The 16,564-nt window shown below is 37.8% G+C and overlaps 1 protein-coding gene across 1 annotated transcript in view; it reads left to right on the plus strand.

Moving 5' to 3' along the window:
* PRIM2 (DNA primase subunit 2) overlaps positions 1–16,564 on the plus strand; it is a 336,446-nt gene that overhangs the window by 61,970 nt on the left and 257,912 nt on the right. Inside the window, exons 6-7 of the mRNA XM_005899721.3 lie at positions 7,983–8,078; positions 10,878–11,015. Of these exons, the coding sequence (XP_005899783.1) occupies positions 7,983–8,078; positions 10,878–11,015 (234 nt within the window). The remainder of the gene's footprint in view (positions 1–7,982; positions 8,079–10,877; positions 11,016–16,564) is intronic.

Here is a 16,564-nt window from a genome sequence, read left to right on the forward strand (position 1 = left end):
TGACAGATCCAAAAAAAATTGCCAGGACTGTCAGAGAGCATACTGCCTGTGTTATCTTCTGGGAGGTTTTTTTTTTTTAATTAATTTTTTAAATTGGAGGCTAATTACTTTAAAATATTGTGGGTTTTGCCATACATTGACATGAATTAGCCATGGGTGTACATGTGTCCCACCATCCTGAACCCCTCTCCACCTCCCTTCCCACCCCATCCCTCTGGGTTGTCCCAGTGCACCAGCTTTGAGTGCCCTGCTTCATGCATTGAACTTGCACTGATCATCTATTTCTCGTATGGTAATATACATGTTTCAATGATATTCTCTCAAATCATTCCACCCTCGCCTTCTCCCACAGAGTCCAAAAGTCTGTTTTTTACTTCTGTATCTCTTTTGCTGTCTTGCATATAGGGTCTTTCTAAATTCCGAATATATATGTTAATATACTATATTGATGTTTTTCTTTCTAACTTACTTCAGTCTGTGTAATAGGCTCCAGTTTTATCCATCTCATTAGACTGACTCAAATGTGTTCTTTTTTTATAGCTGAGTAATATTCCATCGTGTATATGTACCACAACTTCCTTATCCATTCATCTGCTGATGGACATCTAGGTTGCTTCCATGTCCTAGCCAGTGTAAACAGTGTTGCAGCGGACATTGGGGCACATGTGTCTCTCTCAGTTCTGGTCTCCTTGTTGTGTTTGACCATCAGTGGGATTGCTGGGTAATACGGCAGTTCTGTTGTCAGTTTTTTAAGGAACCTCCACACTCTTCTTCATAGTGGCTGTACTAGTTTGCATTCCCAGCAGTGTAAGAGGGTTCCCTTTTCTCCACACCCTCTCCAGCATTTGTTTGTAGACTTGATGGCAGCCATTCTGACCTGCATGAGATAGTACCTCATTGTGATTTTGATTTGCATTTCTCTTATAATGAGTGATGTTGAGCATCTTTTCATGTGTTTGTTAGCCATCTGTATGTCTTCTTTGGAGAAATACCTGTTTAGTTCTTCGGCCTAATTTTTGATTGGTTGTTTATTTTTCTGGTATTGACCTGCATGAGCTGCTTGTGTATTTTGGAGATTAATTCTTTGTCAGTTGTTTCGTTTGCTGTTTTTTTCTTCCTTGTTTATAGTTTTCTTTTATGCAAAAGCTTTTAGGTTTAATTAGGTCCCATTTGTTTATTTTTGTTTTTATTTCCATTACTCTGGGGGGTGGGTCATAGAGTATCTTGCAGTGATTTATGTCAGCTAGTGTTCTGCCTGTGTTTTCCTCTTAAGAGGAGAGTTTTATAGTTTTATAGTTTCTGGTCTTACATTTAGATCTTTAATCCACTTTGAGTTTATTTTTGTGTATGGTGTTAGAAAGTCTTTTACAGGTGACTGACCAGTTTTCCCAGCACCACTTGTTAAAGAGATTATCTTTTCTCCGTTGTATATTTTTGCCTCCTTTGTCAAAGATAAGGTGTCCATAGGTGCGTGAATTTATCTTTGGGCTTTTTATTTTGTTCCATTGATCTATATTTTGTCTTTGTGCCAGTATCATACTGTCTTGGTGACTGTAGCTTTGTAGTATAGTCTGAAGTCAGGAAGGTTAATTCCTCCAGTTCCATTCTTCTTTCTCAAGATTGTTTTGGCTATTTGAGGTTTTTTTGTATTTCCATACAAATTGTGAAATTATTTGTTCTAGTTCTGTGAAAAATACCATTGGTATCTTGACAGGGATTGCGTTGAATGTGTAGATTGCTTTGGGTAGTATACTCATTTTCAGTATATTGAGTCTTCCAATCCACGAACATAATTTATTTCTCCATCTATTTGTGTAGTCTTTGATTTCTTTCATCAGTGTTTTATAGTTTTCTATATATAGGTCTTTTGTTTGTTCAGGTAAATTATTCCTAAGTATTTTATCCTTTTTCTTGCAAGGGTGAATGGGGTTGTTTCCTTAATTTCTCTTTCTGTTTTTTTCATTGTCAGTGTGTATAGGAATGTAAGGGGTTTTATGCTTTTAGGTCTTACATTAAAGTCTTTAACCCATTTTCAGTTTATTTTTTTAATGTGGTGTTAGAAAATGGCCATTTCATTCTTTTGTATGTAGTTGTCCAGTTTTCCCAACACCATTTATTGAAGAGACTGTCTTTCCCCTGTTGTAAATTTTTGGCTCCTTTGTAGTAAATTAATTGATCAGAAAAGTGTGGGCTTATTTCTGACTCTGCATTCTGTTCTGGTGATCTGTTTGCTTTTGTGGCAGTACCATATTATTTTGATTACTGTAGCTTTGTAGTACAGTTGGAAATCAGGAGTGTGATATTTATTCCAGTTTTTTTTTTTTTTTCTTTTCAAGATGGCTTTGGCTGTTTGGGGTCTTTTGTGACTCCACACAAATTTTAGGGCTTATTCTAGTTAGGACTGTTTAGGACTGCTCTAGTTCTGTGAAAAATGCTATTCTTGGCATTTTGGTATTTTTTGGTATTTTGATAGGAATTGCATTGACTGTAGATTTTTGGGAGTGTTGTGGACATTTTAATAATATTTATTCTTTCATTCCATAATCATCTAATGTATTTCCAATTGCTTATATTGTCTTCCTTTTCTTTCATCACTGTCTTACTGTTTTCAGAGTACAGGTCTTTAGCCTCCTAGGTTAAATTTATTTCCAGATATTATCTTTATTTTGATGCAAAATGGGATTTGCCTGATTTCTCTTTCTGATAGTTATTAGTATACAGAAATGCATTAGACTCCTGTGAGTCTCAATTCAAATTATATGCCAGAGTTAAACCAAAACATCTTTGTTATTGAATCGCTAAGTCATGTCCAACTCTTTGTAACTCCACGGACTATAGCATACAAGGCTCCTCTGTCCTTCACTACCTCCCAGAGTTTGGTCAAACTCGTCTCCATTGAGTCGGTGATGCCATCCAGCCATCTAATCCTCTTCCTTCTCCTCTTGCCTTTAGTCTTTCCCAGCAGCAGGGTCTTTTCCAGTGAGTCAGCTCTTCACTTCAGGTGACCAAAGTTTTGGAGCTTCAGCATCAGTCCTTCCAGTGAATATTGAGGGTTGATTTCCTTTAGGATTGACTGGGTTGATCTCCTTGCAGTCCAAGGGACTCTCAAGAGTCTTCTCCAGCACCACAGTTCAAAAATATCAGCTCTTTGGTGCTCAGCCTTCTTTATGGTTCAACTCTCACATCCGTACATAATTACAGTAAAAACCATAGCTTTACTGTACGGACCTTTGTCAGCAAAGTGATGTCTCTGCTTTTGTTAGTACAGTGGTGAGTATCCTTGCCTGTCACTCAGGAGACTGGGGTTTGATTCCCCAATGGGGAGGCAACATGCCTTTTGTCAGACAGTAGAGAATCCGCCTGCAATGTAGGAGACCCAGGAAGATCCCCTGGAGAAGGGAATGGCAACCTATTCCAGTATTCTTGCCTGGAGAATTTCGTGGACAGAGAGAGGAGTCTTGTGGACTGCTGTCCATGGAGGTTGCAAAGAGTTGGACACGACTGAGCAACTAACACTAACTAGGTTTGTCATAGCTTTTCTTCCAAGGAGCAAGTGTCTTAATATCATGGCTGCAGTCACCGTCCACAGTGATTTTGGACCCAAGAAAACAGAGTCTGTCACAGTTTCCGTTGTTTCCCTATCTATTTGCCATGAAGTGATGGGACCAGATGGGACTGGATGACATGATCTTGGTTTTTTGAATGTTGAGTTTTAAGCCAGCTTTTTCACTCTCCTCTCTCACTTCCATCAAGACACTTTCTGCCATTAGGGTCGTGTCATCTGCATATCTGAGGTTATTGATGTTTTTCCTGGCAATCTTGATTTCAGCCTGGCATTTTGCATGACATACTCTGCAAATAAGTTGAATAAGAGGGTGACAATATATAGTTTTGACATACTCTTTTCCCAGTTTTGGATTAGTGGTGGTGAAGTATTAGTAGTGCTTATATTGCTGTGGAATTTGTTCAGTTAAAATCCCAGATATTATTATGACCAACATCTGTATGTTCAGAGTTCCCTAACTCTTTGCTGCTGTAATAAGTGATTGTAAAAGGGACATGATTGATTAGCACATTTGGTGTCAACTTCAGTATTGCCAGATCCTGTGAAAACCATTTGGGCAAAAAAAAAAAAAAATCCATAGAGTCGCTTATGATTATCCCCATTAATGGTGGGAAGAACAGGCATGTATATTAAATTTTTATATAATTTCAAATTAGTAAGTGTTCATTGCACATATTTGATGTATTTTTATATTTAAACTGGAAATCACTTAATAAAGAAAGAGTATCATGAGATGTACACATTTCTTGTTCCCTTTTGCCATGTCTCGTCTGTCAGTTTCTTACTTTGTTATTTTTCTGTTTTGGCTTTCCTTGGCACTGTCTGTCCCTGTATATTCTAGAAACAACACAGACACATAAGCTATTGTGATTTTGCTTGAGAGCATATTGAATCTTCAGGTTAATTTGAGGAGAATTGGTACAGTATTATTTCTTCTGGTGCATGTTTATATGTCTCTCTGTTATTTAGGTTTTCTCCAGTTAGGTTTTATAGTTTTTTTCTGGAGTCTTACATATCCTTTGTTAAATTTATTTTGTTACTAGTTTTAATCCTGTTATGAATAGTTCAGTTCAATTCAGTTGCTCAGTCATGTCTGACTCTTTGCGACGCCATCGACGGCAGCATGCCAGGCCTCCCCCTCCATCACCAACTCCTGGAACGTACTCAAACTCATGTCCCTTGAGTTGGTGATGCCATCCAACCGTCTCATCTTCTGTCATCCCCTTCTCCTCCCAACTTCCGTCTTTCCCAGCATCAGGGTCTTTTCTAGTGAGTTAGTTCTTCGCATCAGGTGGCCAAAGTATTGGAGTTTCAGCCTTAGCATCAGTCCTTCCAATGAATATTCAGGACTGATTTCCTTTAGGATGGACTGGTTGGATCTTCTTGCAGTCCAAGGGACTCTGAAGAGTCTTCTCCAACACCACAGTTCAAAAGCATCAATTCTTTGGTGCTCTGCTTTCTTTAGTCCCAACTCTCACATCCATACGTGACTACTGGAAAAACCATAGCTTTGACTACATGGACCTTTGTTGGCAAAGTAATGTCTCTGCTTTTTAAAATGCTATGTGGGTTGATCATAGCTTTTGTTCCAAGGAGCAAACGTCTTTTAATTTCATGGCTGCAGTCACCATCTGCAGTGATTTTGGAGCCCCCCAAAATAAAGTCTGTCACTGTTTCCATTGTTTCCATCTATTTGCCATGAAGTGATGGGACCGGATGCCATGATTTTAGTTTTCTGATTGTGAGTTTTAAGCCAACGTTTTTGCTCTCCTCTTTCACTTTCATCAAGAGACTCTTTAGTTCTTCTGTTTCAGCCGTAAAGGTGGTGTCATATGCTTATCTGAGGTTATTGCTATTTCTCCCGGTAATCTTGATTCCAGCTTGTGCTTCATTCAATCCAGCATTTCACATGATGTACTCTCCATGTAAGTTATATAAGCAGGGTAACAATATACAGCCTTTTCATACTCCTTTCCCGATTTGGAACCAGTCTGTTGTTCCATATCTAGTTTTAACTGTTGCTTCTTGACCTGCATACAGATTTCTCAGGAGGCAGGTCAGGTGATCTAGTATTCCCATCTCCTGAAGAATTTTCCAGTTTGTTGTGATCCACATAGTCAAGGGCTTTGGTGTAATCAGTAAAGCAGAAGTAGATTTTTTTCTTAATCTCTCTTGCTTTTTCAGTGATCCAACGAATGTTATAAATGATAGTTTTTTGAAAAAAATCCATTTTTAAGCTTAGCTGTTGGCAGATAGAAATATAATTAGTTTTTCTGTATATGGCATTGTATCTAGAAACCTTGCTTAATTAGGTAAATAGGTCTAATAATTTATTTGTGGATTCTTTGAATTTTCTAAGGATTCTACTCATATAATCTATAAATAAAGCCAGTTTTTTTTTTTTTTTTCCATTTCTTACACTTTTCTTTTGGTTTTACCAGTCTGGTTTCCATTCATGGAGCGTTGTTTCCTTGTGTGTTTGTTTTCTCTGTGTGCTAGAGATTGATTGGAGGAGTGTATTGAGCCTTAGGAGAATTGTATCTTTGTTGGGAAAGGTTTTTATTTACTCCTTTCATTAGTCTGTGGGTACAGCTGGTCAGGATACTGTTTATTTCCATCCAGAATCTTAGATCCCTGGATGCTGCGCTGCAGATCCCTACCGAGACTGATTAGCTTCCGGTGCCCCCTGCTCACTCCTCCTGGGTTCAAGAGAGGAGAGACAGTCTACCTGTTGTGGCAGAGTTGCTTTGAAGTTGCTTCACCAGAATTAGCCAAAATAAAAGCCTCTCTTTTCTCATACTTTTCTTTTGGCCTTGCTGTGAGGTTTGTGGGATCTCAGTTCCCTGACCAGGGGTTGAACGCGAGGCCATGGCAGGGAAAGCGCTGCGTCTTTACCACTAGGCCACCCGTCTGATAGTCTCTTTTTGTCTCTGCCACTTTGTCCAGTCACTTTTTATACTTTCTCATTCATGCAGATATCATTATCCTTATCTTTTATAATCTTCACACAATTGCTATCTATGTACTTTATGAATCTTTTTGTTTTTGCTCATGAAGTGATGTTTTACTGTTTGCCTTGTTATAAAATACAGTGTGCTTGGTACAGTATTTGCAAATGTGTTTGCAGAAATCCTTTGAGGCATGCTGCGGATGTACTTTGCTCAGAGAGGATTTGAGTTTGCTTCTGTCAGATGTCTGGGGCCTTTGAATCAGGGATGACCTTAAAACAAGTTCAACGCTTGGGATTTCTCTAATGACCTGCAGCGTTAGAGCAGGAGCATCTCTTGTTAATGATATCCCACTTAAAGAGGGCCCACCTCTATGTACTAATCTTCTGTGCCTTAAAGAAGATGCTTTAAAATTTTCTGTCAGTGTATTTTCTTTGATTTCTGTGAGAAGCTGATCTGAATATGATGGTTTGCTTTACTTAAACATCACATTGTACTGTACTTTAACCAAATACCTGTTCTGGGCATTAGGCTTTTAAAAATTATTATAAATAGCATTGTGATGAAAGAAAATTTCCCAATTTGTGTATTTGTTCTCTTATTAAGATTAATTCTAGAAGTGAAATTGTTAGCGTCAGTGTACTTTAATGCTTATTTATGTGTATTGTCAAAGTACTGTATGCAAGGATTGTTCCAACCCTGTGGATTTTAACGTTTTCCATTTTAATAGGTAGAAAATAATATCCCATTATTATTTTAATTTACTTTCATTATTTTCAGTTATATGAATCTTGGCTTTGTTTTACTTTTGCATTATTAGTATTTATGCCCTACTACCTTGGGGTTTATTGACAGTAACTCAGACGTCACATGATACAAAGATTTCCCAGTTTATCATTTATAATTCGTCTTCATCTGTAGATCTTTTCTTTTTCTGTAAAGAAGTTTATGATTTTTATCTCATCATATCTATCAGTATTTTTTTTCAAAGCCATAATTAGAGATAATAGACTGTAGTTGTTCTTACAAATACTAGTGTTTTATTTAAATTTGAAATTGTTTTCTGTGGCTAGAAAATTCCACTCTTAGTTCAAATAGGTATTTTAATAAATTAACATAACTCCACATTGAGGTAATGTTCATTTTTTTGTCTGTATTACCTTAATTTTTATTATAATTTCTTTTGTTTCATATTATAATACTTTCTGTTTCTTTGCTACTATTCTTTTGGTATGTGTCCTCAGAAATTGGCAGAGTAGAAATTTGAAAGTAAATTGAATTTAAATTTTCTTCCATATTTTGGCTTCATTGATGATTATAAAATCACCTAGTAATTGTATTAGGAATGATTTGAGATATCAGGGTTTTGAGAGTTTTAAAACAGTATAGAATCTTCGCTAGAACAGGAAGTACTTTATTGAAACTGAATGCAGAGCTTTAATTTTTAAATGACATATGTTTCCTTCTAGATAAGTGATGAAGAAAAGACTGTCCGAGAACAGGATATTATTGCTTCATCATCCAGTTTTGGTGGGGCTCAGTTGGATCTGGAGTCAGTCTATAAGGTAGGTGCACTTTTAAAGCACTTCCGAGGTTCCATGGTGCTTAACTGATTTATTTGTGCAGCCTCTGGGGTGCAGCCTCACCCCTCCTACTTGAGGTTGGTTTTACCTGCTGCTCTGCTCAAGGCTGCGCTGCAGCAACTCCGGCCCTGCCTGGGTACTGAACTGCTTGCAGGCAAGCTTTCCTCCCTGTGTGCAGTCTTGCCTCTCACATGCAGGGTGGTGGCGGGGGATGCATTTGTCATGGGGCAGTAGCTCTAAAGAGCCCCCAGGGTCCCAGCCCCTCAGCGGTGTTCTGGACCTGGCAAACGTCATGACATGTACTGAAGGCTCAGTCTCACGAGAAAAGAGCCTGAGCTGGAGCCACCTGTTCAGACTTCCTGCTCCGGTCCTTCTTGGGATTATGGAAATAAACCCTCTTCCCGCCTCCTTGTGTCCTGTGTCACCCACACGGAGCTGGGTCACTGCTGCTTTCTGTGGCTGCGGGACTGCCATGTGGGTCCGCATTGTTGCCTCAACCAAGCGGTGAATGGTTTCAGGGCAGGAACTGTATGCTAGATGTAGAAATGTGTAAACTAACCAGAAACTTTCTGCAAAAACACATGATCTGATTATTATGTGGTGTCATTGAATACACTGAAGAATTATGGCCATATAATTTAACTCTTCCATAAAACTTGAGGCAATAGGTTATATGGGGATTCTTTTCTTTTCTTTTTTTTTTACCTAATTTTTTACCTCATTTTTAAGAAGTAGAAAAACTATTGAAGAGTAAGGATGACTTTCTTCAACTTATTAATACTGTTATCATAATCTGCTCATCTCTTAAAATTTTATGGTAGTTTATAAAACTTTAAAGAAATGTAAGTAGAATACGAAAACAATAGAATGGGAAAGACTAGAGATCTCTTCAAGAAAATTAAAGATACCAAGGGAACATTTCATGCAAAGATGAGCTCAATAAAGGACAGAAATGATATGGACCTGACAGAAGCAGAAGATAATAAGAAGAGGTGGCAAGAATACACAGAAGAATTGTACAAAAAAGATCTTCAACTGGTTTTAGAAAAGGTAGAGAAACCAGAGATTAAATTGCCAACATCTGCTGGATCATCAAAAAAGCAAGAGAGTTCCTGAAAAACATCTATTTCTGCTTTATTGACTATGCCAAAGCCTTTGACTGTGTGGATCACTATAAACTGTCGAAAATTCTGAAAGAGATGGGAATACCATACCACCTGACCTGCCTCTTGAGAAACCTGTATGCAGGTCAGGAAGCAACAGTTAGAACTGGACATGGAACAACAGACTGGTTCCAAATAGGAAAAGGAGTACATCAAGGCTGTATATTGTCACCCTGCTTATTTAACTTATATACAGAGTACATCATGAGAAATGCTGGGCTGGAAGAAGCACAGGCTGGAATCAAGATTGCCAGGAGAAATATCAATAACCTCAGATATGCAGATGACACCACCCTTATGGCAGAAGGTGAAGAGGAACTAAAGAGCCTCTTGATGAAGGTGAAAGTGGAGAGTGAAAAAGTTGGCTTAAAGCTCAACATTCAGAAAACTAAGATCATGGCATCTGGTCACATCATTTCATGGCAAATAGATGGGGAAACAGTGAGAGACTTTATTTTTTGGGCTCCAGAATCACTGCAGATGGTGACTGCAGCCATGAAATTAAAAGATGCTCACTCCTTGGAAGAAAAGTAATGACCAACCTAGATAGCATATTCAAAAGCAGAGACATTACTTTGCTAGCAAAGGTCATGTATGGACCTGAGAGTTGGACTGTGAAGAAAGCTGAGTGCCGAAGAATTGATGCTTTTGAACTGTGGTGTTGGAGAAGACTCTTGAGAGTCCCTTGGACTGCAAGGAGGTCCAACCAGTCCATCCTAAAGGAGATCAGCCCTGGGTGTTCATTAGAAGGTCTGATGCTGAAGCTGAAACTCCAATACTTTGGCTACCTGGTGCGAAGTGCTGACTCATTTGAAAAGACCCTGATGCTGGGAAAGATTAAGGGCAGGAGGAGAAGGGGACGACAGAGGATGTGATGGTTGGATGGCATCACCGATTCAATGGACATGAGTTTGGGTGGGCTCTGGGAGTTGGTGATGGACAGGGAGGCCTGGTGTGCTGCGATTCATGGGGTTGCAAAGAGTCGGATATGACTGAGCAACCGAACTGAACTGAACTGAAGTAGAATAGTATTCAGTTTTAAAAAAATGTTTACTGGCAAATACTTATTTTAAAGGCAAAGCTGGACATTTATTATTATTTCCATTTCTTAGTATTGAGATTAACTTTTCTAATATATTCCTGTGGAGAAAGAGTGGAAACATAGATGAAGAAATTTGGAACCATTTTACTTACTAGCAATTTTTAGCACTGAGCATACTGTATATACATTGGATTCTACTTGATGCAGAAAATATGTTGTATGAGGGCAGTGCGATGTACCTAGAGGGCTTGAGCTTAGAGTTTGAAATTCTAGTGATTATAATTTATAAATTGATAAGAATAGAAATAATCCATTCTAATTTGGCTTATTCATTTTTGAAAGATCTACTCTGAAGCAAAACCTTTTTTGGCCTGACACTCCTTCCTAATGCTGTTGTTTACTCACAAGGAGTGCAAATTGATCTTGCTTTTCTGTTTGTTTGTTTGTTTTTGATCTGCTGGCACTGATGACTTTTTCAAAGGAGGCATTTTGTTTAGATTCCCTAGTGATGAAGTTTTAGGAGAATTTTGTAATGACAGGTACTGACTTATTTTCCATGTTTCACTCTGAATTCAGATCCCTTTTGCTGAAGCTTTGGATTTATTCCGAGGGAGGAAAGTCTATTTGGAAAATGGCTTTGCTTATGTACCACACAAGGATATTGTCGCGATCATCCTGAATGAGTTTAGAACCAAACTGTCCAAGGCTTTGGCTGTAAGTATTTAGTTTCCATATTCACTTCATTTCCATATGTTCATGTTTGTAATTACATACTCTTGATAGATTTGTTCTGTACTTCTTAAGAAGTAATATAATTATTATAATGATATTGAGATTGCTTCTGTTATTTATAGAACTCTTAGGTTTTAATTTTTTTAAGAATTGTTTTATTGAAGTTGATTTACAGTGTTCTGTTAATTTTGCTCTTCAGCAAAGTGACTCAGTTATGCATATATATATTCTTTGTTATGTTCTTTTCCACTGTAGTTGATCACAGGATATTGACTGTAGTTCCCTGTGCTATACAGTAAGACCTTGATATTTGTCTATTCTATATGTAATAGTGTGTGTCTGATAATCCCAAGCTCCCGATCCATCCCTCCTCCTTGGCGATCACAAGTCTGTTCTCTATATCTGTGAGTCTGTTTCTGTTTCGTTTGTTGTTGTTCTTCAGTTGCTCAGTAGTGTCCAATGCTTTGCAACCCTGTGGACTGTAGCATGCCAGGCTTCCCTGTCCTTTACTATCCCCCGAACTTTGCTCAAATTAATTTCCATTGAGTTGGTGATGCCATTCAACCATCTCGTCCTCCATTGTCCCCTTTTCCTCCTGCCCTCAGTCTTTGCCAGCATCAGGGTCTTTTCCAGTGAGTCAGCTCTTTGCATCAGGTGACAAAAATTTTGGAGCTTCAGCATCAGTCCTTCCAATGAATACTCAGGGTTGATTTCCTTTAGGATTGACTGATTTGATCTCCTTGCAGTCCAAGGGACTCTCAAGAGTCTCCTTCAGCATCACAGTTCAAAAGCATGGGTTCTTCGGTGCTCAGCCTTCTTTACAGTTCAACTCTTCTTAATGGTTCAACTCTCACATCCATACATCCCTACTGGAAAAATCATAGCTATGACTATACGGAACTTTGTTGGCAAAGTGATGTCTCTGCTTTTTAATATGTTGTCTAAGTTTGTCATAGCTTTTCTTCCAAGGAGCAAGCGTCTTTTAATTTCATGGCTGCAGTCACTGTCTGCAGTGATTTTGAAGCCTAAGAAAATAATGTTTGTCACTGTTTCCATTGTTTCCCCATCTATTTACCATGAAATGGTAGGACTGGATGCCATGATCTTCGTTTTTTGAATGTTGAGTTTTAAGGCAGCTTTTTCACTCTCCTCTTTCTCTTTAATCAAGATGTTCTATGAATCCTCTTCACTTTCTGCCATAAGGGTGGTGTCTTCTGTATATCTGAGGTTATTCATATTTCTCCAGGCAATCTTGATTCCAGCTTGTGATTCATCCAACCCAGCATTTCACTTGATATACTCTGCATAAAGGTTAAATATGCAGAGTGACAATATACAGTCTTGGTGTACTTCTTTCCCAGTTTTGAAACAGTCAGTTTTTCCATGTCTGGTTCTACCTATTGCTTCTGCATAGACTTTTCAGGAGGCAGGTGAGGTCATCTAGTAGTCCTATCTCTTTAAGAATTTTTCGCAGTTTGTTGTGATCCATACACTCAAAGGCTTTAGCATAGGCAATGAGGCAGAAGTAGATGTTTTTCTGGAATTCTCTTGCTTTTTCTATGATTTAACAGAGGTTGGCAATTTGATCTCTTGTTCCTCTGCCTTTTCTAAATCCAGCTTGAACGTCTGGAAGTGCTCTGTTCACATACTGTTGAAGCCTAGCTTGAAGGATTTTGAGCATTACTTTGCTAGCATGTGAAATGGGTGCAATTGTGTGGTAGTTTGAACATTCTTTGGCTTTGATCTAGATAAGTTCATTTGTGTTATATTTTATTTTATTTATTTTTAAGTTTTATAGTTTTTATTTATTTAATTTTTTTAAAATTTTATTTTATTTTTAAACTTTACAATATCATATTGGTTTTGCCAAATATTGAAATGAATCCGCCACAGGTATACCTGTGTTCCCCATCCTGAACCCTCCTCCCTTCTCCCTCCCCATACCATCCCTCTGGGTCGTCTCAGCGCACCAGCCCCAAGCATCCAGATCGTGCATCGAACCTGGACTGGCAACTCGTTTCATACATGATAGTGTACATGTTTCAATGCCATTCTCCCAAATCTTCCCACCCTCTCCCTCTCCCGCAGAGTCCATAAGATTGTTCTATACATCAGTGTCTCTTTTGCTGTCTCGTATACAGGGTTATTGTTACCATCTTTCTAAATTCCATATATATGCGTTAGTATACTGTATTGGTGTTTTTCTTTCTGGCTTACTTCACTCTGTAAAATAGGCTCCAGTTTCATCCACCTCATTAGAATTGATTCAAATGAATTCTTTTTAATGGCTGAGTAATACTCCATTGTGTATATGTACCAAAGCTTTCTTATCCATTCATCTGCTGATGGACATCTAGGTTGCTTCCATGTCCTGGCTATTATAAACAGTGCTGCGATGAACACTGGGGTACACGTATCTCTTTCCCTTCTGGTTTCCTCAGTGTGTATGCCCAGCAGTGGGATTGCTGGATCATAAGGCAGTTCTATTTCCAGTTTTTTAAGAAATCTCCACACTGTTCTCCATAGTGGCTGTACTAGTTTGCATTCCCACCAACAGTGTAAGAGGGTTCCCTTTTCTCCACACCCTCTCCAGCATTTATTGCTTGTAGACTTTTGGATCGCAGCCATTCTGACTGGCGTGAAATGGTACCTCATAGTGGTTTTGATTTGCATTTCTCTGATAATGAGTGATGTTGAGCAGCTTTTCATGTGTTTGTTAGCCATCTGTATGTCTTCTTTGGAGAAATGTCTATTTAGTTCTTTGGCCCATTTTTTGATTGGGTCATTTATTTTTCTGGAGTTGAGGTGTAGGAGTTGCTTGTATATTTTTGAGATTAGTTGTTTGTCAGTTGCTTCATTTGCTATTATTTTCTCCCATTCTGAAGGCTGTCTTTTCACCTGGCTAATAGTTTCCTTTGATGTGCAGAAGCTTTTAACTTTAATTAGGTCCCATTTGTTTATTTTTGCTTTTATTTCCAATATTCTGGGAGGTGGGTCATAGAGGATCCTGCTGTGATGCATGTCAGAGAGTGTTTTGCCTATGTTCTCCTCTAGGAGTTTTATAGTTTCTGGTCTTACGTTTAGATCTTTAATCCATTTTGAGTTTATTTTTGTGTATGGTGTTAGAAAGTGTTCTAGTTTCATTCTTTTACAAGTGGTTTACCAGTTTTCCCAGCACCCCTTGTTAAAGAGATTGTCTTTAATCCATTGTATATTCTTGCCTCCTTTGTCAAAGATAAGGTGTCCATATGTGTGTGGATTAATCTCTGGGCTTTCTATTTTGTTCCATTGATCTATATTTCTGTCTTTGTGCCAGTACCATACTGTCTTGATGACTGTGGCTTTGTAGTAGAGCCTGAAGTCAGGTAGGTTGATTCCTCCAGTTCCATTCTTCTTTCTCAAGATAGCATTGGCTAATCGAGGTTTTTTGTGTTTCCATACAAATTGTGAAATTATTTGTTCTAGCTCTGTGAAGAATACCATTGGTAGCTTGATAGGGATTACATTGAATCTATAAATTGCTTTGGGTAGTATACTCATTTTCACTATATTGATTCTTCCAATCCATGACTCCATCTATTAGTGTCCTCTTTGATTTCTTTCACCAGTGTTTTATAGTTTTCTATATATAGGTCTTTAGTTTCTTTAGGTAGATATATTCCTAAGTATTTTATTCTTTCCGTTGCAATGGTGAATGGAATTGTTTCCTTAATTTCTCTTTCTGTTTTCTCATTATTAGTGTATAGGAATGCAAGGGATTTCTGTGTGTTGATTTTATATCCTGCAACTTTACTATAATCATTGATTAGTTTTAGTAATTTTCTGGTGGAGTCTTTAGGGTTTTCTATGTAGAGGATCATGTCATCTGCAAATAGTGAGAGTTTTACTTCTTCTTTTCCAATTTGGATTCCTTTTATTTCTTTTTCTGCTCTGATTGCTGTGGCCAAAACTTCCAAAACTATGTTGAATAGTAATGGTGAAAGTGGGCACCCTTGTCTTGTTCCTGACTTTAGAGGAAATGCTTTCAGTTTTTCACCATTGAGGATAATGTTTGCTGTGGGTTTGTCATATATAGCTTTTATTATGTTGAGGTATGTTCCTTCTATTCCTGCATTTTGGAGAGTTTTTATCATAAATGGATGTTGAATTTTGTCAAAGGGTTTCTCTGCATCTATTGAGATAATCATATGGTTTTTATTTTTCAATTTGTTAATATGGTGTATTACATTGATTGATTTGCGAATATTGAAGAATCCTTGCATCTCTGGGATAAAGCCCACTTGGTCATGGTGTATGATCTTTTTAATGTGTTGTTGGATTCTGATTGCTAGAATTTTGTTAAGAATTTTTGCATCTATGTTCATCAGTGATATTGGCCTGTAGTTTTCTTTTTATGTGGCATCTTTGTCAGGTTTTGGTATTAGGGTGATGGTGGCCTTGTAGAATGAGTTTGGAAGTTTACCTTCCTCTGCAATTTTCTGGAAGAGTTTGAGCAGGATAGGTGTTAGCTCTTCTCTCAATTTTTGGTAGAATTCAGCTGTGAAGCCATCTGGACCTGGGCTTTTGTTTGCTGGAAGATTTTTGATTACAGTTTCAATTTCCGTGCTTGTGATGGGTCTGTTAAGATCTTCTATTTCTTCCTGGTCCAGTTTTGGAAAGTTGTACTTTTGTAAGAATTTGTCCATTTCTTCCACGTTGTCAATTTTATTGGCATATAATTGTTGATAGTAGTCTCTTATGATCCTTTGTATTTCTGTGTTTGTTGTGATCTCTCCATTTTCGTTTCTAATTTTATTGATTTGATTTTTCTCCCTTTGTTTCTTGATGAGTCTGGCTAATGGTTTGTCAATTTTATTTATCCTTTCAAAGAACCAGCTTTTGGCTTTGTTGATTTTTGCTATGGTCTCTTTTGTTTCTTTTGCATTTATTTCTGCCCTAATTTTTAAGATTTCTTTCCTTCTACTAACCCTGGGGTTCTTCATTTCTTCCTTTTCTAGTTGCTTTAGGTGTAGAGTTAGGTTATTTATTTGACTTTTTTCTTGTTTCTTGAGATATGCCTGTATTGCTATGAACTTTCCCCTTAGGCCTGCTTTTACAGTGTCCCACAGGTTTTGGGTTGTTGTGTTTTCATTTTCATTTGTTTCTATGCAAAGTTTGATTTCTTTTTTGATTTCTTCTGTGATTTGTTGGTTATTCAGCAGCGTGTTGTTCAGCCTCCATATGTTGGAATTTTTAATAGTTTTTCTCCTGTAATTGAGATCTAATCTTACTGCACTGTGGTCAGAAAAGATGCTTGGAATGATTTCTATTTTTTTGAATTTACCAAGGCTAGATTTATGGCCCAGGATGTGATCTATCCTGGAGAAGGTTCCATGTGCGCTTGAGAAAAAGGTGAAATTCATTGTTTTGGGATGAAATGTCCTATAGCTATCAAGTAGGTCTAACTGGTCTATTGTATCGTTTAAAGTTTGTGTTTCCTTGTTAATTTTCTGTTTAGTTGATCTATCCATAGGTGTGAGTGGGGTATTAAA

Source organism: Bos mutus, chromosome 23, assembly GCF_027580195.1.
Source record: "Bos mutus isolate GX-2022 chromosome 23, NWIPB_WYAK_1.1, whole genome shotgun sequence".
Classification (NCBI taxonomy): Eukaryota; Metazoa; Chordata; class Mammalia; order Artiodactyla; family Bovidae; genus Bos; species Bos mutus.